The sequence below is a fragment of the Bison bison genome, unplaced genomic scaffold (assembly GCF_000754665.1).
Source record: "Bison bison bison isolate TAMUID 2011002044 unplaced genomic scaffold, Bison_UMD1.0 scf7180017864101, whole genome shotgun sequence".
Classification (NCBI taxonomy): domain Eukaryota; kingdom Metazoa; phylum Chordata; class Mammalia; order Artiodactyla; family Bovidae; genus Bison; species Bison bison.
Genome location: NW_011494673.1, coordinates 1,097,498 through 1,123,287, shown reverse-complemented (window position 1 = coordinate 1,123,287; position 25,790 = coordinate 1,097,498). Strand labels below are relative to the sequence as shown.

At 36.8% G+C, this 25,790-nt stretch overlaps 1 protein-coding gene across 1 annotated transcript in view; it reads left to right on the top strand.

The window, feature by feature from the left end:
• Positions 1–25,790, top strand: part of SRBD1 (S1 RNA binding domain 1) — a 251,450-nt gene that overhangs the window by 17,214 nt on the left and 208,446 nt on the right. Inside the window, exons 5-9 of the mRNA XM_010838626.1 lie at positions 4,543–4,709; positions 8,899–9,016; positions 10,076–10,214; positions 14,225–14,321; positions 15,673–15,808. Coding sequence (XP_010836928.1) covers positions 4,543–4,709; positions 8,899–9,016; positions 10,076–10,214; positions 14,225–14,321; positions 15,673–15,808 — 657 coding nt within the window. The remainder of the gene's footprint in view (positions 1–4,542; positions 4,710–8,898; positions 9,017–10,075; positions 10,215–14,224; positions 14,322–15,672; positions 15,809–25,790) is intronic.

Sequence of the window (25,790 nt, the reverse complement as noted above, 5' to 3'; positions counted from 1 at the left end):
CCCTGAAGGCTTTCTTAACATGCACATCCCTTGGTTCCAAACCAGACCTACAGGGGCAGGTGGGTGTGTCCCACTTCCCGTCTCTTCTCCTTAACTTTTCAGCCTATCTCTGCTGTTGACATAGATCTATCTCTAGTAGTTGACCCTGAGTAGGAAGGAGAGGGAAGGTTTCAAAGCACAGGAAGTCTCTTGAACTATGGAAATAAGTTTTGCAAAATGAAGTCAGGGGTTAGTTATTCTATGAAACTCTGCTTCACACCCATATCTCATAATCTGTGTAAAAGAAAGAAATGAAAATAACCCTACCTATGACAGTTGTTTACAGGTAATAGAATCCTGCTTCTAATGAGCTTAAGCAGAAAAGAGGATGCAGGGGCCTTTCGAAGAATGCAAAGGACAAAGTGTGATCAAGTCTCCTAAGGCCTTGAACCAGAAATTGGAAAACTGAGGACTTGAGGAAGCCATTTTCTCAATTTTCTCTCTTTCAGAGATTTCATGATCACCCATTTTCACCCCTTCTCTGTTTGAGTTGTTGTTTTCTCTTGGCAGATCAGAAAGCAGATCAGATTTACCTACTTCTTTATGAAGGGTGGGAGATGACAGCCCCACACTTCATTTACCATTAGTTTTAGCTAGTGAGGAGGGAAAAGCGTACAGTGAGAACAGGTTCCCAGCTGCCATAGGGTGAGTGGCAGAAGAAGAGCAGCCAGGAGTAAAAGTTTCATCTGTAAATCGGTAGCAGAAATGTCCATGAGATGTTTGAATATGAAATGGAAGCAAGCTTTCAGGTCTAGAACTATTTTATGGCCTTTGACCATATTATCTGGGTAGTATGAATGTGCTTGTCTTTCCTTTCAATTCTAAGTATCTTTTCTCCTTATATTAATAGTGATTTTTGGCAGCTCAAACAAGCCTGTTCTCAGAATGTGCCACTCCGTTGCATGTGAGTTGGGAGAAGTGGTTGGCTCAGCTGCGACCTTCTCTGAGCATCCTGAGGACCACTAGTAAGCTCAGCATTTTCTAGATGGGTTTAGGAAAATTGCCTGGGGAACTTTAAGTGTGACTTACTTGTTGGGATTTTTAAAAGATTTAACCAGGTACAGTCATCCTTGTCTAATCTTGAATTACTTTTAAATCTTGTCATATATGTGGACTTCCTGTCCTATACTATTTTCCATTAGCAGGAGAGAGAATCATTTTATCTGCCAAACATGGTTGAGAATAGTGGCAGGTGTTAAAGGGAAACAGGAAGAGCAGAGTGAGAGTCAGCAGTGCCAAGTCAATCAGCAAGACAATCAGGAAGGCTTTGAACATTTGAGTGAGACTCAATGAAATGCCTGTGGTATACATATTAACTGCCACAAAATGAAATGTTTGCCCAAGTTCTTTGGGGAAGTTCTGACAGGTATCTCATTAGTAAGGAATGGTTGATGGAAATTAACTGTATAGGAATTATTGTCTTGAACATGAGGGAAATGTTATTTATATTTCCTTCATTTTAAGGACCATGGACCCTGCCCACCATGATACCTTGATCCTCTTAACTTTTTTCTTTCAAGGTTTTTTTTTTTTTTTTTCCAACTCTAAAGTTCCATAACTTTTTCAGGAGCATCACTGTCTCATCTGGGGAGGGACTTTACCTATAAACACACTTTGTATCTATTTCCTAATCAGGTTCTGGGATCACCAGACTCCTCGGGGAGAAACAGCCTACTTCATTGCTTTTCTGCAAACTGCAAATACGTGGTTGCCTTAAGAAATTAGTTTTTATTAAAGTATATTATATCATTAAGCAAATATATTGAGAATACCATAACCTTTATAAGAATTTGAAGAGATGACTAGCTACAAGGAGTTTTTGAGAAAATTAAATGTCCTGAAGTGGTGATTGCTATTATGTAGTCTATTTTGAGGGAGGTGGGAGTAGAGGAGCCATATGCAATATATTAGTAATGTTTGCTAAATCAGGGGAGAAGAGTGAGCAAAACCTACTGATTAGCCATTTTCCCCATTCTTGCAAGAGATGATGTGGAAATATGTGGGTGAGGAAGACCACGGGGTGACAGAATAGGGGAAAGAAGTGGGAAGGAGACGAATGTCTCTGAATTAACTTTCTCACAGCACTTTTACACATAAGCATGTGTCACTTGTTAGGAGGGATTTAGTAAAAACAGTTGGATTGACCCTTGCTTTTTATAATTTAGCTGGAGGTATTTATTATGGGCCTTAAAACAAACTTTCTGAAATATATATGGAGAAAATTGTACTAAAGTATACACCTCATGAGTGTTCAAAAATGTAACTGTGTAATAAGCTTCCAGATCAAGAAACAGAACGTTACCAGCAGCCTAGAATCTCTTTATACCCCTTCTCAGTCCTGTGTCCCCTTTCCTAAAACCACTCTTCTGACTTCTAACATCATACATAGTTTTTCCTTTTGCAGTCTTTAGGAAACTTATTTGTGTGGTAAAATAAGTGATGTAATAAAGTCAATAGCAGTAATAGCATTTCAGAAGGGAGTATTCAGTTGCTGGTTTGATTTTTGAAAGAATAAAAAATTCTTTCTCTCAGTGCTAGTCATTTAAGTGTTATTTAATTTAAATATAAGTTATTTTAAACTGCAGATGCTGCCTGGATTATTAAAGCAATAGTTTAGTTGTTGATACCCAGAAGTTTTCTTTTTTAACTGAGAAGATGGGAATATAGACTTTGAAGAGTAAATTCTCAGGCCACTTGGAGAGAAGGCCATTTTGTTAGGGGTTTTGGACACCATGACGGCACCATGTCTCCTCTGCAGTGGGATTCAGGAAGAGAAGTGAGACAACTTGATTAATTTGTACTTTTGCTTGAAGAATATCATCTTGCTTTGCCCACAAATCAGATTTTCAAAGAGGAGTAAATAGCTTGTGGGACTTTTGGCCATTTACTTGACTTCTTTGAGCATCAGTTTTTATACCTGTAAAATGAGAATCCGTTCAGTTCAGTTGCCCAATTGTGTCCGACTCTTGGAGACTCCACGGACTGCAGCCTGCCAGGCGTCTCTGTCTATGGAATTTTCCAGGCAAGAATACTGGAGCAGGTTGTCATTTCCTACTCCAGGGGATCTTCCTGACCCAGGGATCAAACCCATGTCTCTTGCACCTCCTGCATTGGCAGGTGGATTATTTAGTACTGTGCTACCTGGGAAGCCTGTAAGCACAGTAGAAGACAGTCTGGGTTGTGGGGAAGAAATGAAGACTAATACTTTTATGAACGCAGTTTGAGATGCCTAATAGGTTTTCAAGAGAATACATCAGGTAGCTTACTTAAATGAGTCCAGAGCTCATGCGGAAGAGAGCAAGGGCTGGAGATACGAAGCTGACTTTCTCACCAGAGAGTTGGTGTTAATTCATCAGAGTGCATAATAAGATGTAGGCCTAAAGGATTTCAGGTACACAGAGGAATGAAAGTATCCTCAATAGTCTCTGGAGTTCAGCCATTTATTTCATCTGTTGTTTTGAAATTTAGTCTGTTTTATATATTGCCTTGATTTTTTTGACAAGTTGATAATGACAGTTCTTTAATTAAGTTTTGAATTTTTCTTTAATTTTTGGCATATCTCGAGCAGTAGGATTGAAATAATAATAAAACATATGCCTTTCATGCTTTACTTTAAAAATCCACTTGGGTTTTGAGAACAGTAACTGAAATTGGATTTTATTTTTTCTGTTCTCCAGGCTGACTTCTCTGAACTTTTCTGCTTACATGTACCTTTTGCTGAGACCTATAGACTTTTTAAAAAAATAATTATTTTGAATATGTGGTAAATGGGAATCATAGAAAATGCCAAAGACACAGAAGGATCTTCCTGCCCTAGCTCTAAGTCAACCCCTTTCCCCCAAATAAGCCATGTTCCAAGTTCTTGTAATTCATTCCATATCAGATCATACAAGAGTAAGTTACATGGTATTCTTCTCTATGGGTGTATAATTTATTCACCAGTTCCCCATTGTAGACTGGTTTTTGCTAACTTCTACCAGACTAGAAAAAGTTCTTCAAAAAATATCACTGTAAATAAGTATCATTTTCCAGAAGTATGAATATGTCAGAACAAAATTCCCAGGAGTGTAATTGCTGGATCATAGAGTTTATGCATTATAAATTTTGATAAATACTGCCAATTGTTCTTCCTCCAGAGGTTATAGCATTGTACTTTCTCATTAGCAATAATTGAAAGTGCCTTTTCCCATCATTTATGCCAACACAATGAGTTACCAACTTTTTAATCTTTGATGCCAATCTGAAAGGTTAAAAATACGTATCTCATTGAGCCCTGTAGAATTTGGATGATACAAAGTGGTTTTTATTGGGTTTTATTGAATTAGTGAAATGACTATTCTGTGATTATCAATATATATTCTATATTTCATGCAATTCTCTTTTTTAAAAACCACAGCAGTTAGTTTCTAAGTGACTGGAAAACATTATTTGATATTATATTTTAAACCATATATTATGTTTACTTTTCAGGGTTTTAAATCACTAAATGTGCTTAATTTGCAGGTTTTATCTGAGAGAACTGATATTGAACTTTGGGTTTGTGCCAATATTATCCGTCTCTTTAATGATGATAACACAATTCCCTTCATTATACGTTATCGAAGAGAGCTTATTAATAATCTTGATGCTGATTCCTTGAGAGAAGTTCAACAAACTCTAGAGGAGCTACGGTAAGAAACCTGGGCAGGGGTGAGCTTTGTGTAAGGGGAAAGAGGGTATGTGAGCTGATGAGTGGAAGCAGTGAGAAAGAGAGTGATAGTATATTTTAACAGTGCTGATATTTTGTTTTCTTGATTTATTGTGATCTGAATATAGTCAATCCCCTCCTAAAAGAGAAAGCCAACTTCATTTTACTTATTTAGAGGTATTCAGAGTCCCTCTGCTGGTGTGTTCATGCATAGCTTGGGCATGAATCTGCAAAAGGTGGTTTGCATTATTAATATGAGTTTGAATGTCATCTTCTCTCATAGAAGTGATTTTGCATAATGCAAAATTAGAACTACCAGCAGCAAACTCAGGAAAATACAGTTTCATCTAAATCTTCAATAGCTTTTGTAAAACTGTCCTCTTAATAACTTTAAAGTCCCTATTAAAAGGAGAGTTCTTTAAAAGTATCAAGTTTGCTAGGAAATAATGTATATTTCCCTTTTCTAGTCTTTTAAAGGATATAGTAATTTAATGGTAGTGGATTGTAACTTGTTTATGATTATAGAATGGAAAACACCCTTTAAAAATATTATTCCTGTGGACTTATTGTAAGAACTCAGAAATAAGCATACCAGAGACTATAAGTATCTAACTATATTATTCGGTAGAGTTTATTTAAACACTCTTCCCCATTCATTTATTTACTACATGTATCCTACCTGCCAGGTGCTGTGTTGTTGATACCTGTGTTCTTTAACAAGGATCTGGTTTAAATTGGATATAATCTTACCATCAAGCCAGTCTAAAAGCGCCAAGGATTATTTTTATTAATAGAACAAGCCTAATAATTTTGGAGGGACTTGCATCTCACTAACATTTCTATCCCTTTTGTGGAATTTCTTTTGGTGCCAGGAGGATTCAAATGCTAATATGTTGGAAGTTATAGTTCACTGAGAAGCAGAATCAATTAGCCAACCCAGAAATATAAATGACAGTTTAATCAAGTGGTTTCAGAGTCAGATCTTCCAGGGCTAGTCTAATATAATCAAGCTTAAAGGGTTGCAAATCGGAGATGACAGATCCTAAGAGGGCCAACCACTGCTCATCTCTAACAGATCATAGTATGCAGTCTTATCTACTCAAATTGCTGGATCTTCCCATTTTTGAAAAACCAGTAATCTGAATTTTGATGTAAAAAATTTTGTAGGTCAAGCAAAATCATCTACAGGCCACGTCTAGAAGTCCAGCAGTTTACAAATTCTGAAGTAAGCTCTCTGTTTGGTTGAAGGCAAAGTAATGAAGAAAATATAAGGATTTAGGGGTGTGAATTGGGGAGAGTGTCACAAAAAAGCAGGAATAGTTAACTTAAAAAATATTAAAAGTATTCTACCAATTAGTTTTTTATTGAGTGAGGGACAGATAGGAGTTTTATGTCAAGATTACTATTATTATTATTTTCTTTTTCTCTAAAAAGCATTTCGGCTACAACAGAATTCAATTTCTAGACATCTATTAATAAAGGAATACATTAAATATTAGTAGAGGATTATTTCTGTTAGTAAGTGTGGCAATGATTAGTAGTGACTTAGAAGATCTTTTTATGTCATACAGATTTCTTTTTGGTAATTAGGTATGGTATCTGTTTTTCTTAAGCTTTTTCTATGACTAGAGCATGGTTTTCAATGTGTTAACTGCTACTCATCAATGAGTAATGAAACTAATTTAGTGGGTCATTACCACTTTAACAAAAATGAAATAGAGAATAGGAAATATGAGTGCAGTTTCTGTAATAAAGGTAAATATTGTTTGATGAAACTATCATGTGTTTATATAACTTTATTATTAGGTTGGTGCAAATGTAACTGTGGTTTTTGCATTGTTGAAATTTGCTGTTTGATATTGAAATACATTCTTAATAAATGTGGTTATGGTTATACACCTTTTTTTAAAATTTATTTTATTTTATTTTTTTATTTTATTTTTAAACTTTACAATATTGTATTGGTTTTGCCAAATATCGAAATGAATCCGCCACAGGTATACATGTGTTCCCCATCCTGAACCCTCCTCCCTCCTCCCTCCCCATACCATCCCTCTGGGTCGCCTCAGTGCACCAGCCCCAAGCATCCAGTATCGTGCATCGAACCTGGACTGGCGACTCGTGTCATATATGATATTATACGTATTTCAATGCCATTCTCCCAAATCATCCCATCCTCTCCCTCTCCCACAGAGTCCAAAAGACTGTTCTATACATCTTTTTAATATGCATTTCTCACTTTATGTTTTTTTGCTGATGACTTATTACTTACTGTTTATTTTATATTTATTTTGGACTATGGAAAAGATGCTAGAAAAAAGCAAACTTGAGCGACTTTCTTATTTGAGTTCAAAATGGGTCATAAAGCAGTGGAGATAACTTGCAACATCAGAATGCATTTGGCCCAGTAACTGCTAACGAACGTGTACACACGCATTGGTAGGTCAAGAACTTTCACAAAGGAGATGAGAGCTTTGAAGCTGAGATGTGTGGTGACCAGCATTGGAAGTTGACGATGACCAGTTGAGAGGACCAACAAAGCTGATCCTCTTAAAACTACGTGAGAAAATTACCGAGGAACTCAGTGTCGACCATTCTATGGTCTTTTGGCATTTGAAGCAAATTGGAAAGGTGAAAACGCTTGATAACGTGGGTACCTCATGAGCTGACCAAAAATTTAAAAAAATCATTGTTTTGAAGTGTTGTCTTGTCTTCCTCTCTTATTGTGCACAACAGTGACCCATTTCTTGATCAGATTGTGACGTGTGACGAGAAGTGGATTTTATATGGCAACCAGTGACGACCAGCTCAGTGGTTGAACTGAGAAGAAACTCTAAAGCACTTCCCAAAGCCAGACTTGCACCAAAAAAAGGTCATGGTCACTGTCTGGTGGTGTTTCATCCTCTCCAGTTTTCTGAATCCCGGTGAAACCATTATATCTGCAAAGTATGCTCAGCAAATTGGTGAGATGCACCAAAAACTGCAATACCTGAAGCTGGCTTTGGTCAACAGAAAGGACCCCATTCTTCTCTGCAGCAACAACCGACTGCACGTTGCACAAGCAACACTTGAAAAGTTGAATGAATTGGCTATGCAGTTTTGCCTCATTTAGCATACTCACCTAACCTCTCACGAACCGACTACCACTTCTTTAAGCATCTCGACAACTTTTGCAGGGAAAATGCTTCCACAACCAGCAGGAGACAGAAAATGTTTTTTGAGTTTGTCAAATCCCAAAGCACAGATTTTTATGCTGCACAAAAGAGCAAGCTTATTTCTCATTGTTAAAAATGTGTTGATTATAATGGTTCCTATTTTGATTAATAAAGATGTGTTTGAGCCTAGTTATAATGATTTAAAATTCGTGGTTGAAAACCCCAGTTACTTTTGCACAAACCTAATGAATATGAAATTATATGTGTATATATTGGGTTGCAGGGTAAAATATATTTCTTACTGAGAGTCCCTGTTAAAAAAGTGAATTAAAAAATGACTGTGGTTATGGACAGTAAACTTCGTCTGAAGATGCCTCGCCTCTCCCTTATATGCAAGTTAGTGGCTCCTTGGCCTTTTGTCAAAGTGATCCTGGTAGACTTCAGTCTCTGAAAGCAGTTTTGGGCTGTCAGGAATGTAAAAGACACAGAGAGGTGTGATCGAAGGACTGCATATTTCTTCCTGTTTAACTTAGAATCTGCTGCCTTTGGGTTTTTTTTTTTTTTTTTCATAAGTAGATTTAGTTTTCTTTTCCATCAATCATTTTTACTAATATTATCATCTCTCTAACTTTCTGCCTGTTATTTTATCAGTACTATTATTAGACAGAGATTATAAATAATAACAGGTAATAAAATAGGATGAGCGGTTTTAATAATAATATATTCTAAAATATCAAGATTTTGAAAACCAAGGAGAGACTAAAATACTATTTCAGCTTGAAGGAGATTGTAGACACACAGCAATTACATAAAACTCATTCTTAGCTGAATTCAGTATCAAAGACATTATAGGAACAATTGGTGAAACTTAAATGAGATCTGAGTGTTAGAATATAATATATCAATATAATATCAAACCCAGGTCTCCAGCATTGTGGGCAGATTTTTTACCAGCTGAGCCAAAAGGAAGCCCATAATATTGATATTATTATATATTACAAAAATTTTTATTTTCAGGGCTGTTGCAAAGAAGGCTCATAGTACAATCCAAAAAATTAAAAAGGAGGGGAAGATGTCTGAGTGCCTGTTAAAAGCTTTGCTGAACTGTAAGACTTTTGAAGAACTAGAACATGTGGTAAGGAACCCTTTTTATTTAATGTAATACCTACCTGAATATATTATAATTTGTGTCTTTTTATAGTTAAAAAATAGCTAGAAATAAAAAGCCACAGAGTCATCAGCCACCATCGTTATTTAATTCAACAAAATATTCTTTATTCAGTAAACATCTTTTAAGCCTTTTTGTGTGTGTGCTAGGCACTTGGATTTACAAAGATGACTAATATATAATCCTTGTCTTCAAGGAATTCCCAGTCGAGTAAGGAAAAAGTAGGTAACAGAAGTGAGAAGCTTGAGGGAGAGTGCTAAGCTGGAGACACAGATGTGAATGTCTTCAGCATGTAGTTGGTATTTGGAGCCATGAAAATGGAAGATTTCACTCAAGGAAAGATCATAGGGTAAGCAGGTCAGGGTAGACCATTGAGAAAAACTAACTTTTGAAGCATGGATATAGGAAGGGATAGCCTAAGAAGGAAACGTGGAAAGAATAGTGAGGGAAGTATGAAGAGAATCAGGAGATAAGGTACCCATAGGATTGAGGCAGAGAGTCATAGAAGGAGGTAATGATCAGTGGTCTTAAGTAATTAAATATAGCAGGGAGTTTTGGCAAGATAAGGACTAAAAAATGTTTATTTGGTAATTAGGGGATCATTATGGCTCTTTGTGATACCACTTTCAGCAAGGTGTATGGAAAGAGAAGCCAGGTGGAGGTGGGTTGAGTAGTGAACATGTACTCAGAAGTAGAAGCATTGTGTGTGGACATGTTTTAGAGGAGCTTGCTTGAGTTGAGAACTTGTAGTCCTTGCAGCCCAAGCACTGAGTTTGTAAAGGGAATGAATCCAAGCAAATAGCTAACTGTAAGCATGTAGGAAAGTATAAAGCATTTGATAAGGAATAACTGTTTTTATACATCTTGTATTCTTTGTTAGTATTAATTCCTCTCTGAAGGAAGAAGAAAGAGTTGAAAAGAGGATGTCTTTAGCATTCTTGCATGTCCTCTCATTTTGTGTCCTAATTTTAACTTTTGCTTTTTAAAATTTATTGATTTGGTATGCTTTCTGACTTTTTACCCTAGTCAGCGCCATATAAAACTGGGAGCAAAGGCACCAAAGCCCAGAGAGCAAAGCAGTTGGGATTAGAAGGAGCAGCCAGGACACTGCTGGAGAACCCAGGGGAGCTGAGTCTTCTCTCTTATATTAAACCCAATGTGAAAGGTACTTAATTGTTTAAAGAGTTCGCTCCTGTTTCTTTTCTAATTTAAAAACTTAGGTTAAAAAATTGTTTCATTAAGTAATACAATAGAATAGTATAGCATATAAAGGGCAAATTATTCTAATAAAACAAATCCCAGTATATCTCTTTCTTAGCCATTTAGCTTTCCTTTTTTGATAAAGTGCCTGTTCTTGTCTTTTGCTCATTTTTCTGTTGTGTTGTTTCTCTTTTTTCTTATTAATTTGTGAGTATTTTTTAGATATTCTCTCTTGGAGTTATATGTGTTACAGATCTTTCCTCCCAACTTGTAACTTCTCTTTTCACTTTGTTTATGGTATCTTTTGGTAAATAGAGTCTTAGTTTTATCATAGTTGATTTATTTATCTTTTCAATTTTATTAATCTTTTCTTTTAAGATAATTGCTTTTTTTTCTTTTTAAAGAATTCCCTTTGCATCCAAGATTATGCAGATATTCCTATATTCTTTTAAAACCTTTATCCCATTTCTAAAAACTTATAAAGATTTTACAATTAAAAAGTCATATCTTCTCTTTAGAAAGAATTTCAACAATTCAGACAGACATGAATTGTAAAAGAAAGTCCTACTCCCACACTTCTGCTCTCCATGAGTAAAATGCTTGTCTTTTTCTGAAGTGTATCTTCTTATCTCAGTGTGTGTACATGTACAGGAAAGGATGAAAGAGGAAAGGGGTAAAGGAGAGAGATTTCTAAGAAAAACCCAAGGAAAGTGACAAATGATACATGTCAAGGTGTATTGGTTTTATTGTCAAAATGAGCCTTGAAGTGAGAGCTTTTTAAGTAAGAGTGGGGGCTTTTTTCAGGGAGTGCTCTGACAGGATTGAATGGGGAGATTGATTCTCTAGGGATCACTGCTCTCATTCTAGTTCTTTTTGACCTTCTGTTCTTTAGGCTGGGAGATTGTCTGTAGGGGGCAGTCTCTGATAACAAAATCTGCAGGATGTACTAAACTGTAGAGAAGCAGCGTACTGAAACCTGTGTTTTTTTAAAAAATAATCTGGCAAATACAGATTTGCAGTTGGAAAAATTGAGTATGTGTGTCTGTGAAAATATGAATATCTGCTCATACCCAAGTACACCCACCTTAATATCTGTATTGAAAAGGGCAGTAATGATAAAAAAAAGCAAATTTGTATTATTTGAATTTAGAAATGGGTTGAAATGAGTAAAATTCAAGTTTAATTTTTTAATGTGTATTTTCTGTTATATTTTCAAATGGTTGCAACTTTAATATTTTAATGTTAGCTGCAACTATTTAACCAAGCATTGAGGTTAGCCACAGTGGAAACTATCTGAGCCCAGTGTTGGTATGTTTTATTACAAATGTTGGAGCTTTCAAAATGTTAGATGCACAATGATTTATGGTTTGTTTTATTTTTAACTTCTGGTCTGTTTCCTTTCCTTCTACTCTTCACCTCCTCTGGTACAAAGTTTTCCTTAGTTCACACACATACTGAATTCCTATTCAGTATGTTTGATAACCTTATATCTTTTAATTGGCCTGTGGGGTGATGCTCATGCACTATCTGATGATGAGCACTAGGTGATAATTCTGATAATGGGGTAGGTTGGGCCCAGCACAGTTACACATCCCAGAACCCATCTAGCACACATACCAGAACTTCTCTGTTTGCTTTTCTCCCTTTTTCTTTTACTCTAATCACAAACATAGTATTGTAATCAATTCTAAACAACTTTGAATTGCTTTTCAAAGTTTGCTTGGAATGTTTTTCCCTTCTGTTTCTTCCTTCTTTATGCCACATACATCCTCATGGTCACTCTCTGTTCCTTACTGTTTTTCTAAATAAGTATTTTATTTATTCCCATCATTCCTCAAAGAAGTATTTCAGAAACCAGATATTTCAGTGTCGCCACCCCCTCAACATAGGAGGCACTTTTAATTACCACAGACCAACAAGAATTGGTCCAAATCAGAAAGATAGCCTGTGCTACAAATGGACTACATCCTAGAAGATCCAGAATATCCCTGTACAAGGAGGAGTAGCTAATTGCCCCTTTGTAAGTAAGATGAGGTGGTGTTAGTGCAGATAAGCTGAGGAGAAGTGTTCAGTTTTTTAATTGTGGAGGTTTGAAGAGCATGTGGCTGTAAAGCTTTCACTGCAAGGCAAGGGATATGATTTTCTGGTTCTCTGGACATTATTTTCTCCTGATTTTACTGAGGTGCTAAACTTTTTGAACTCTTGTTATCCTTGGCTGTATTAAGCCCCAATGAACAATTCTCTCTGATGAGACAAGGTGCTTTTTCAAAACACACAAGACTCTCTTCCAATTCTCTCTCCCTAGTTGGACTGAGATGGGGGGTTTGTAATTTGGATGAGCTTTTGGAATGGCTGAATGTTTCTACCTGTTGTTAAGCACTCTGGCTCTGAGGTGGTTCAATACACCTCCCTACCAATGGTTTCTTTAAGCTTTAATGAGTATCAGAATCATCTGGGATGCTCTGTAAAACAATAAAATGCCACAGTCTAGAATCTATATTTTTAGCAAGTATGTAGTATAATTTTATTTTAGGGTCCTTAGACTATACAATCCATTGTTCTAGAGCTTTTGAATAATTTTAATTACATACGGTTCGTTAAATTCTTAAGGTTTACAAATTGTATCTCCCTCAATAATGTGAACTTTTCAAAAACTCTTTGTTTTAATCGCCAAATCTGTAATTTCCTCTTTCTGTTCTCTCTCATTAATTGATCTCATTGTAGGTTCCCCTTTTACTACTGACTTCTCACCCTGGTACTCTCCTTAAACTTTGAGTGATGATACTCTGAGGTACTTTTGGACCCCAGGAATGAGTGCATAGTGAGTCGTTTTCTAGGATAAAGACTGGTCTAGCGAGAAAGCTAACACAGAGCAGACATCTATTGACTGCTTACTATGTGCCATAGCTGTTCAAAGTTCTTATATATATAGCCTTCCACCTATCAAAGATTGTTCCTGAAAATTGCCTCATAGGGAAATTCTCTTAAAATGTAAACAGGATACCTATTTCAGTTACCAAATTTCCTTGAAATAAATGCAATTACATCATTAGTTAAGATCAGTTATCATAATGCAACCCAACAAGTTATTTCCTCTTTATTAATTATTCTGTAAGTCTGTCCTGCTCTCTTTGTCTTTTTTACCTGTTATTCATTAAATCTGTGCTCTTAGAAAAACATGATACTCGTGCTTGTGTAATTGAAGCTTTAATGCAAGAAAAAGCTTTAATGGAATAGAACAATAAAGACAAAAGAAATGAAGGAATGCATTGCAAATGATTTCTTGGTATATAAGCTGATATTGCAGGGACCATAATATACAAGACACACTGCTGTAAATTAGCAAACTGAAAGCACTTGGAGAGAACTTAACATACCATTAGTAGACAGTTCAGCTGTAAGATGAACAGCCACATAATGACTCTTGTTTTGTGCTTATTTGAGATTTGAGACCTATTTCAATAGGTATTGAAAATGTGAATAAATGCCTCATAAAATTGGGATATTAATAAAATTCCTTGTAAAGGAGAATTTTTATAACTGAAATGAAGTAGTATACCTTGGGGTATGACTATTAATATGTATTTCCTATAACCACACTTAATATTTGTAAATAGTTCATGAAGTAGATACTATTATTACCGTTTTTATAGGAGTCTGAGGCACAGAGACGACAAGTGACTTGCCCAGCACACATTTGGTAGATGGTAGAGCCAGGATTAGACCAGGCAGCTGGCTCCAGACTTGCATTTTTTTACCTAGGTTATATGGTATGTTAAGGCCCTGTATTACGGTTTCTGGAGGCTTGTTTTCAATGCTGAGGGAAGCTTGTCACTGCTATGATACGTTTCTGTCTTAAATTTGTTGGTTTAAGGTTTTATTTTGACTGGAAAAAATTTATTGTGATTTAATTATAGATTTAAAAACCAATCTCTAGTTCTTGCTTTTGTTTTCCTTCTTACCCTTCTCCTAAAGGGCTTTCCGCACTCCAGGATATTGAAACAGGAGTGCAGCATATTTTAGCAGACATGATTGCTAAAGACAAAGACACACTTGACTTCATTCGGAAATTGTGAGTAACTCTTGGAGAGTTTTCTGCTCTGTGGACACATGCTGTTAAGGGTTGCACAGTTAGTGCTAATTCCAGTGCTCATTAAAACTTTACTTTCAGACTTAAAAATTTTTTTAAATTTTTTTAGTAGCAGAATTCTTTGTTCAAACAACAGAACCCGAGTACATGAAACAGATAAAAGTAAAGTTGTTTTGATTGAATTCTGGGCATGGATCCTGGAACTCTGCCTGTTCATCCTCCTTATTCTGAAGCACCTCAGCAGAGGCCTCTGAGGAACATGGTTTAAAAACCACTGCATAATGCAGTATATGCTAGAGAGCAATTCATAACTATTTAGAGTGGGTTGCATTGCTTTTTCAGCAAATAGTGATGTATGTACTTAATTTTATAATATGTCATTTCTAGTATTTACCAGTGGTTGGATTACCTTGGAAATGTGTAATATCAGGTATGGATAAATGTGATGACCTCAAAATGAATTTTAGGTGATGGAGAGAGCAGCTTATCCATAGTGTCACACCATTTATAAGAAAGTAAAACCTTTTGACCTGGACAGTACTTGGGTTTATGGATCTTATGCCTCCAAAAAAAAAGACATTATTTAAAAACCCCATTTTTAGGTACTCTGTCTTTCCTTTTCTTCTGTATATCGAAAGACAGTTTTTTTTGTTTTTGTTTTTGTTTTTTTGCAGAGGTCTGTTCTTCCTCTCTCTTAACATCTCTAGCTGTGTGAGCTGTGCAGAGGAGAGCAAAGGTGGAGATGAACCAGTTGACTACTGTTGCTTATCAGGGTTTTTGTTGATATAAGGGAGAAAAATTTTCTGTTTCCTCAGTAGCCCTCATAGAAATGAGTTGAAGTAGAAGAATTAATTGCCCAGGTTTTTAAGTGTGTTTTTATAAGTAATCATACTGCTGAAATTTGGTTCAATTTCTAAATTGTCATTGGAAGCTGTCCTGACATATTATCGTTTCCCCTCTTTTTAGCTTTAAATTGGTTCTGACTCCCTAACTCAGCGGTTAGGAAAGGATGATATCTAGGCCAGAATTATTGGTCTCTTGGGTAACTGCAGGTAGTATCTCAACTCATTTAGATGTTTTATAGGAGGCCTGGGTTGATATATAAATAGATTTGTGCTATGCTAGGTATGCTAGACCTATGCTAGCGTGAATAAGTGAGGAGTCCTTTTTTCATGGGTCAATATCATTTTTATAGTTGAGCATCATATATAAAAAAATCTTATTTGGTAATTCTTGTTTACTTTTTTGCTAATCTTATTTCTGTATAATGTGTTTCTTTACTGAAATACATGTTAATAACTACTTGTGGTTGAATACTTGTGTATCTGAACAGGTGCCAAGATAGATATATTCATATCCAGTCATCTTTGGCAAAAGTGTCCTCAAAAAAAGTAAATGAAAAAGATATTGATAAGTTTCAGCTCTATCAAAACTTCTCATGCAATATAAGAAACATCCAACATCATCAGGTAAATAAGGAAATTGCTTATTCATGTGGGTAGTAGTAATAATGATAATTCTTCAGATTTGTTTATTACTTTTTTTTTACTAAGGAATTAAAGAATTTTCAATCAGCTATTTTTTCCTTCATATAAATTTTTATAATTTTCTTATATCCTCTGCATTTCACAAATGGAAATCTCAAGACCCACAGAAGTTAGTAAATGATACTGAGAATTATTAGCAGAGCTAAAAATATAACACTAGGTATCTTGGCTCTCTGGCAGATGATCTTTCTTATTAGACTTTCCTTCCCAGAAAAAGATTTGATCTGGATGTGAGCTCAATTCTGGATCCTTTCCATTTGAAATACAAATTAGAGATACCTGATTTAGAATAAATATGAGAAATCTCACCTAGTTATATAAATTATAGTCATTATATGTGTCTTTTAATCTCATTTTTCATTTTACTAATTCTTATCCTAATTGTAGTTATAGGTTATATGTGGAATGTTGCTTAAACTTGTAGAAAAAAATTTTTTTATTACAAACCAATAATACAATAACACTAACTTTTATATTTACCTGTGTAGCTATCTTTACCAGTGTTCTTTACTTCTTTGTATGCTTTTGAGTTACTGTCTAGATTTTATTTCAGCCTGGAGGACTTCCTGTTATGTTTCATGTAGGTTGGGTCAACCCCCTCAGATTTTGTTTTTCTGGAAAAATCTTAATTTCTCCTTATTTTTAAAATTGATTTTTAGTTGTGACAAAATACATATAACAAGCTTTACTATCTTAACTGTTTTTAAGGGTACAGTTTAGTAATGTTAAGTATATTGACATTATTGTGCAACCAATCTCCAGGTTTTTTTTTTTTTTTTTTTTTATCTTGCAAAACAGCTTTTGTGAATGTAGAATTCTTGGTTGACAGTTTTTTCTTTCAGCACTTTGAATATGTCATTCCATTATCTTTTGACATACATGGTTTTGATGAGAAATCAGCTGTTAATCTTACTGAGCCTTCACATATGATGAATTACTTTTCTTGCTTCATTCAAGATTCTCTTTAGCTTTTGACAATTTGATTATAATTTGTCTTGCTGTGGATCTCCAAGTTTATTCTTCTTGAAGTTTATTGTGATTCTTGGTTGTGTATATAGATGTTTTTCATCAAAATTGGTAAAATTATGGCCTTTATTTTTTCAAATATTCTTTGAGCCCTTTTCTCTCCTGAGTTTTCCTGTTAAATGTATGTTGGCATGCTTTAGAGTATCCCACGAGTCTCTTAGGCTCTGTTCATTTCTTTTCTTTCTTCTCAGAGGGTAATCTCAGTTGACATATCTTCCAAGTTGATTCTTCTTGTTCAAATAGATGATTAAAACCCTTAAGTAAAATTTTCATTTCAGTCATTGTACTTCTTTGCTCAGGAATTTCTCTGGTTCTTTTTTATGATTCCCAATTCTATTGATACTCTGTATTTGTTGGGACAGCATTCTCATGGTTTCTTTTAGGTCTCTGTCTAAGATTTCCTTTAACTGAGCATGTTTATAACAGTTTCAGTTCAGTTCAGTTCAGTTCACTTGCTCAGTCGTGTCCAACCCCATGGACTGCAGCACTCCAGACCTCCCTCTCTATCACCAACTCCCGGAATTTACCCAAACTCATGTCCATCAAGTCAGTGATGCCATCCAACCATCTCATCCTCTGTCGTCCCCTTCTCCTCCTGTCTTCAATCTTTCCCAGCATCAGGGTGTTTTCAAATTAGTCAGTACTTCGCATCAGGTGGCCAAAGTATTGGAGTTTCAGCTTCAGCATCAGTCCCTCCAATGAACACTCAGGACTGATCTTCTTTAGGATGGACTGATTGGATCTCCTTGCAGTCCAAGGGACTCTCAAGAGTCTTCTCCAACACCACAGTTCAGAAGCATTAATTCTTCGGTGCTCAGCTTTCTTTATAGTCCAACTCTCACATCCATACATGATTACTGGAAAAACCATAGCTTTGACTAGATAATTTAAAGTGTGTCTATTAATGCCAATGTCTGAGCTTCCTCAGAGACACTTTTCTATTAGTTTCTTTTTTCCTGTGAACGTTTGCCTGCCTTGTAATTTGTTGTTAAAACTTGGCAGTTTTAATAAGTTGTCAACACTGAAAATCAGGTTCTCCTCCTCCCCAGCATTTGTTTTTATTGCTGTTATTGTTTTGTGGTTTGTTTAGGGACTTCTAAATTGTTTCTGTAGTCTGTATTCTCTATCATGAATACACAGAAGTCTATGGTCCATTAGCTTAGTTGACATCTGGTTACTTGACAGAGATTTACTTAATCCCTGGAGCCAAAACAAATAACTCTCTCCCCATCCTGCGTATTTGCTCTCATTGGGACATTCATCAATGTTTAGTGAGTGTGTTTACAGCTCTACCTTAGCCTTCACTTCCTCTTTACATGGAACTCAAAGGTCAGACAGAAGTGAAAGGTTAAGGTCTTCTCAGAGCAAGTGTCTTGTCTAGTCCTGAGTACTAGACAAGACACATGACCTCTAAGATTCCCTAAAATATGCAGAAATTTAAAAATGCCTCTTTCCCTCAAGTGTCTCATTTACTGGCTTCTTCCTTTCCCCGTTTTCTGGTCTATCTGATGTTGCTCTAATTATAATTCCTTATCCCCAAGTGTCCCTTTACCTTTGAGACTGCAGCTAACACATTGCCTTTAAATACTTTGGACAGATACCACCTAGGAAATGACATATGCCCTGGGGAAGCTCTGTGACAGGCAAAACAAGGGCAAGTCCTTGAGCCAAACCCTCAGGAAGCATGAAACAGACCGAACCACATAATCACAAGTCTTTAAGAATAAGGTCCATATTGCTCCCTCTAGTACTAGCAACCTGCACCAGAAAAGTAGGCTCTTATCAGTACCACCACTGTTGAACTGGAGAGTGGAGGATGGTAAGTGGGTACGTTAAAAGTGCTGTTTTACAAAAATTCTGCAGCTTCTTTCTTCTTTTAGTGTTCCTCTGTTATAAGTTTTCTTCTTTTTGTGTTCCTCTAGTTGTTGTAAGTTTTTGATTGGATTTCAGAGTTATGAAAAAATTGAATCTGACCGTTTTATGCCAGCTTGTTACTTCTGTAAAGGTTTGGATTTTAGAATTTCCTCCTCGGCCACTTTGGTGATACCATATTTAACAGCATGTATTCCCCTGTTCTGTTCTAAAACCGGCATGTGACTTTAGCCTTATAAAGTGTTATCTTGTTTAATATTATTTAGTTTGAAGTCTACTTTGACATCAGGATTGCAACTTGTATTTTCTTAATGAAAATTGATTCCACCCTTGTTTTAATCTTAACTTTTCAATTATATGAAATGCTTGCTCTTGGTTCTTTTGCTAAAAATTTATAGTCTTCCTTTAGCTGATTGAAGCTGATTCTCTAGTCTAGTATGGAGTTGGCAAAACTTTTCTGTAAATGACCAGAGAGAAAATACTTTAAACTTGGTAGGCTGGATGGCTCTTCCTGCAAATTCGCAACTGCCACTGTAGCAGGAAAGCAGTCATAGATAGTATGTAAGGGAATGAGCACAGTTGTGTTTTTAAAAAAATTCTGTTTGTGAAAACAGATGTTGGATTGGATTTGGTCCATGGGCCATAGTTTGCTTGCCTCTGCTCTTATATTAATGTTTTCTCAAGAAGATTTTATGTGTATAGTACAGCCGTGCCTTATTCCATAGTGCTTTGCTTTATTATGCTTTGCAAATACTGCCTAGTTTACAGATTGAAGGTTTGTGACAACTGTGTGTCATACAAGTCTGTTGGCACCAGTTTCCAACACTTGCTGACTTTATGTCTCTTTTGTCACATTTTCATAATTCTCACAATATTTCAAAGTTTTAAGTGTTTGTTATAGTGATCTGTGATCAGTGATCTTAGATGTTACTATTGTAATTGTTTTGGGGTGCCACAACCACACCTGTATAAGACAGCAAACTGAATTGATAAGTACTGTGTGTGTTCTGACTGCTCCACCAATCAGCTGTTCTCCTTTCTGTCTCTTCCTTGGATCTCACTATTTCCTGAGATACAATAATATTGACATTAGGCCATTTAATTATCCTACAGTGGCCCCTAAGTGTTCAAATGAAAGGAGGAGTTGCACATCTCTCACTTTAAATCAAAAACTAGAAATGATTAAGTTTAGTGAGAAAAATACGCCAAAAGCTGAGATAGGCTACTGTCTAGCCTCTTGTGCCAAATAGGCAGCCAAGTTGTCAATGCAAAGGATATATTCTTGAAGGAAACTGAAAGTGCTACTCTAAGGAACAAAGAATGATAAGAAAAAAAAGCAGCCTTTTGATGATATCGAGAAATGTTCAGTGGTCTAGGTAGAAGATCAAAGCAGCAGTAACACTTCCTTATGCTATGCTATGCTAAGTCACTTCAGTCGTGTCCGACTCTGTGTGACCCCATAGACGGCAGCCCACCAGGCTCCCCTGTCCCTGGGATTCTCCAGTCAAGAACACTGGAGTGGGTTGCCATTTCCTTCTCCAATGCATGAAAGTGAAAAGTGAAAACGAAGTTGCTCAGTCGTGTCCGACTCTTAGCGACCCCATGGACTGTAGCCTACCAGGCTCCTCCATCCATGGGATTTTCCAGGCAGAAGTACTGGAGTGGGGTGCCATTGCACGGGCCAAGCTATCTTTAATTCTGTGAAGGCTGAAAGTTGAGGAGGCTGCAGAAGAAAAGTTTGAAACTAGCAGAGGTTGGTTCATGAGGTTTAAGGAAAGAAGCAATCTTCATAACTTAAAAGTGCAAGCTGGGGACTTCCCTGGTGGTGCAGTGGTTAGGACTCCATGCTTCCACTGCAGGGGGCACGGATTGAGTCCCTGGTTGGTGAAATAAGACCTTTTGTGCTATTCAGCTCAACCAAAAAAAGGAAAAAAAGGTGAAACAGCACATGCTAATGTAGAAGCTGCAACAAGTTATCCAGAAAATCTAACAAGATAATTAATGAAGGTAGCTACAATAAGCAACAGATTTTCATTATAGACAAAAAACAGCCTTGTACTTGAGGAAGATGCCATCTAGGACTTTCATAGCTAGAGAGGAAAAAATGCCTGGCTTCAAAGCTTCAAAGGATACAGTCTCTCTTGTTAGGGACTAATGCAGCTGGTGACTTGAAATTGAAGCCAATGCTCATTTACCAATGCTCTATAAATGGAACAACAAAGAAAGCCAGGATAACAGCACATCTGTTTACAACATGGTTTGCTGAATACTTTAAGCCTACAGTTGAGTTCTACTGCTCAGGAATAAAGATGCCTTTCAAAATATTATTGCTCATTCACAATGCACCTGGTCACCCAAGAGTTCTGATGGAGATGTACAATGAGATTAATGTTGTTTTCATGCCTAACACAGCATCCACTCTGCAAGGAGTAATTTTGACTATCAAGTCTTATTATTTATGAAATGCATTTCAGAAGACTATAGGTGCTATAGAAAATCCTCTGATGGATTTGGGCAAAGTAAATTGAAAACCTCTAGAAAAGATTAAAAAATGAAGATCATGGCATCTGGTCCCATCACTTCATGGCAAATAGATGGGAAAACAATGGAAACAGTGACAGACTTCATTTTGGGGGGCTCCAAAATCACTGCAGACAGTAACTGGAGCCATGAAATTAGAAGACGCTTGGTCCTTGCAAGAAAAGCTATGACAAACCTAGATAGCATATTAAAAAGCAGAGACATCACTTTGCTGACAAAGGTCCATCTAATCAAAGCTGTGGTTTTTCCAGTAGTTGTGTATGGATGTAAGAGTTGGACCACAAAGAAGGCTGAGCACTGAAGAATTGATGCTTTCTTATTGTGGTGTTGGAGAAGACTCTTGAGAATCCCTTGGACTGCAAGGAGATCAAAACAGTAAACCCTAAGGAAATCAGCCCTGAATATTCATTGCAAGGACTGATGCTGAAGCTGAAGCGCCAGTAGTACTTTGGCCACCTGATGTGAAGAGCTGGAAAAGACCCTGATGCTGGGAAAGATAGAAGGCAGGAGGAGAAGGGGACAACAAACAGAGGACGAGATGGTTGGATGGCATCACTGACTCGATGGACATGAGTTTGAGCAAGATCCAGGAGATGGTGAAGGACAGGGAAGCCTGGAGTGCCGCAGTCCATGGGGTCTCAAAGAGTTGGACAAAACTGAGGGACTGAACAACAAGAAAGGATTCACCATTCTAGATGCCATTAAGACTATTTGTGATTCGTGGGAAGAGATATGGTATCAATGTTAATAGGAATTTGGAAGAAGTTGATTTCAGTCTTTATGGGTGACTTTTAAGGGTTCAAGACTTCAGTGAAGGAAATAACTGAAGCTATGATAGAAATAGCAAGAAAGCTAGAATTAGAAGTAGAGCCTAAAGATGTGAAAGAATTATCATCTTGTGACTTAACTAATGGACGAGGAGTTACTTTTTATGGATGAGCAAAGAAAGATGTTTCTGTGAGATGGAATCTGCTCCTGGTACAGATGTTGGAAAGATTGTTGAGATGGCAACAAATGATTTATTAATAGAATGTTACATCAGCTTTGTTGGTAAAGCAGTGTCAGGTTTTGAGGGGATTGATTCCAGGTTCTACTGTGGGTAAAATGCTGTCAGCATTTGCCTGTTACAGAGAAATTGCTCCAGAAAGGAAGGGTCAATTGATGTGGCAAACTTCATTGTTGTCTTATTTTAAGAAATTGTCATAGCCACCCCAATCTTCTGCAGCCACCACCCAGATCATTCAGCAGCCATCAAAACTGAGGCAAGACCCTACACTAACAAAAAGATGATGACTTGCTGAAGGTTCAGATGATAATTAACATTATTTAGCAATGAAGTATTTAAAATTTTTCTAAAATATTTATTGAAATATAGTTGTACAATTTTATATAAATGGCAGGTTACGTATATCAATTCACAAATTTCAAAGGTTTATGCTCCATTTATAGTCATTATAAAATATTGGTTATATTTCCTGTGTTGTATAGTATATCCTTGTAGCTTATTTTATACATAGTTTGTAACCCTTTAAAAAAATTATCTATTTTTATTTCATTTTTTGACTGCTCTGCATCTTTGTTGTGGCATGTAGGCTGTCTCTAGTTGTAGAGAGCAGGAGCTACTCTTTGTTGTGGTGTGAGGACTTCTCACTGTGGTGACTTCTCTTGTGGAGGATGGGCTCTAGAGCCCTAGCTCAGTAGTTGGGCACACAGACTTAGTTGCTCCATGGCACGTGGGATCCTCCTGGACTAGGAGTTGAACCCATGTCCCCTGCTTTGGCAGGTGAATTATTAACTACTCGACCACCAGGTGGAGAAGGCAATGGCACCCCACTCCAGTACTCTTGCCTGGAAAATCCCATGGGCAGAGGAGCCTGGTAGGCTGCAGTCCATGGGGTCGCTAAGAGTCGGACACGACTGAGCGACTTCACTTTCACTTTTCACTTTCATGCATTGGAGAAGGAAATGGCAACCCACTCCAGTATTCTTGCCTGGAGAATCCCAGGGATGGGGTAGCCTGGTGGGCTGCCGTCTGTGGGGTCGCACAGAGTCAGACACAACTGAAGCAACTTAGCAGCAGCAGCAGCAGCAGCAGACCACCAGGGAGGTCCCTAGTTTGTACCTCTTAATCCCTTTCCCCTATCTTTTCCTCTCCTCCATTCCCTCACCCCACTGGTACACTAGTTTGTTCTCTGTATCTGTGTATCTTTTTTTGCTGTATTCTGTAATTTGTTGTATTTCTATATTCCACATATAAGTGATATCATAATATTTTTCTTCTCTATCTGGCTATTTCACTTAGCATAATACCCTCCCTGTTCATCCATGTTGTTACATATGACAAAAATTTTGTTCTTTTTTATGGCTGTGTGTGTGTGTTGATATATACCACATCTTCTTTATCCATTCTTCTGTTGAAGGACACTTAAATTGCTTCCATATCTTGGCAATTGTAAATAATTCGGCTTTGAACATTGCGGTGCATGTATCTTTCTGAGTTAGTGTTTTTGTTTTGGATATACACTCAGCAGTGGAATTGCTGGGTCATATGACAGTTCTACTTTTAGTTTTTTGAGAAACTTCCATGCTGTTTTCCCCAGTGGCTGCACCAATTTACATTCTCAGCAACTATGTACAGGGTTCCCTATTCCATATTCTCGCCAACATTTGTTATTTGTGTTCTTTTTGATGATAGCCGCTTTTAAATTAAGGTATGTACATTTTTTTCTTTTAAGACATATTGTTATTGTATACCTAGACTACAGTATAATATAACTTTTATATGCACTGGGTAACCAAAAAATATGACTTGCTTTATTGTGATAGTTGCTTTATTGTAGTAGTCTGAAGCTGAATCTGTTTCAGTATCTCTGAGATTCACCTGTATTCTCTGACTTTATGACACAGTCACAATTGTTTCCTTTGTCCTTGATACTTGAAGGACAGCTTGGCTCAGTATAATATTTTTTCCTTGCATTTCCTTTCCTTATGTTTGTCAAATATGTTTCTCTGTTGTCTTGCTTTGCATGTTTTCATTTGCTTGTTTGTTTTTGGAAATCAGATGTCAGTCTCATTTTCTGTTTTCTAGAAGAACTGAAGATGTGGGTCCTGTGTTGTTTATTCCTTTACTTTATTGGTTTATACAAGGATGAGGGCGATTTGGAATAAGGACACTGCCAATGTTCTTTAAACCTGGAATTCCTCAAGAAATCATTTAAAAAATTTATTTTGTCCTCCTTTCTGAATTTTACTATTATAAAGGGAAGATAATGAAAAAGACATTGTACAGGAGACAGGGAGCAAGACCATCCCCAAGAAAAAGAAATGCAAAAAAGCAAAATGGCTGTCTGAGGAGGCCTTACAAATAGCTGTGAAAAGAAGGGAAGCAAAAAGCAAAAGAGAAAAGAAAAGTATACCCATTTGAATGCAGAGTTCCAAAGAATAGCAGGGAGAGATAAGAAAGCCTTCCTCAGGGATCAATAAAAGAAACAGAGGAAAACAACAGAATGGGAAAGACTAGAGATCTCTTCAAGAAAATTAGAGATACCAAGGGAACATTTCATGCAAAGATGGTCTCAATAAAGGACAGAAATGGTATAGACCTAACAGAAGCAGAAGATATTAACAAAAGATGGCAAGAATACACAGAGAACTGTACAAAAAAGATCTTCATGACCCAGATAATCATGAAGGTGTGATCACTCACTCTTAACATAGAACCGGACATCCTGGAATGTGAAGTCAGGTGAGCCTTAGGAAGCATCACTACTAACAAAGCTAGTGGAAGCGATGGAATTCCAGTTGATCTTTTTCAAATCCTAAAAGATAATGCTGTGAAAGTGCTGAAATCAATGTGCCAGCAAATTTGGAAAACTCAACAGTGGCCATAGGACTGGAAAAGGTCAGTTTCATTCCAATCCCAAAGAAAGGCAAAGAATGCTCAAACTACCGCACAATTGCACTCATCTCACACACTAGTAAAGTAATGCTCAAAATTCTCCAAGCCAGGCTTCAGCAGTACGTGAACTGTGAACTTCCAGATGTTCAAGCTGATTTTAGAAAAGGCAGAGGAACCAGAGATCAAATTGCCAACATCTGCTGGATCATGGAAAAAGCAAGAGAGTTCCTGAAAAACATCTATCTCTGCTTTATTGACTATGCCAAAGCCTCTGACTGTGTGGATCCAAATAAACCTGTGGAAAATTCTAAAAGAGATGGGAATGGCAGACCACCTCACCTGCCTCTTGAGAAACCTGTATACAGCTCAGGAAGCAACAGTTAGAACTGGACATGGAACAACAGAATGGTTCCAAATAGGAAAAGGAGTATGTCAAGGCTGTATATTGTCACCCTGCTTATTTAACTTCTATGCAGAGTACATCATGAGAAACACTGGGCTGGAAGAAGCACAAGCTGGAATCAAGATTGCCGGGAGAAATATCAATAACCTCAGATATGCAGATGA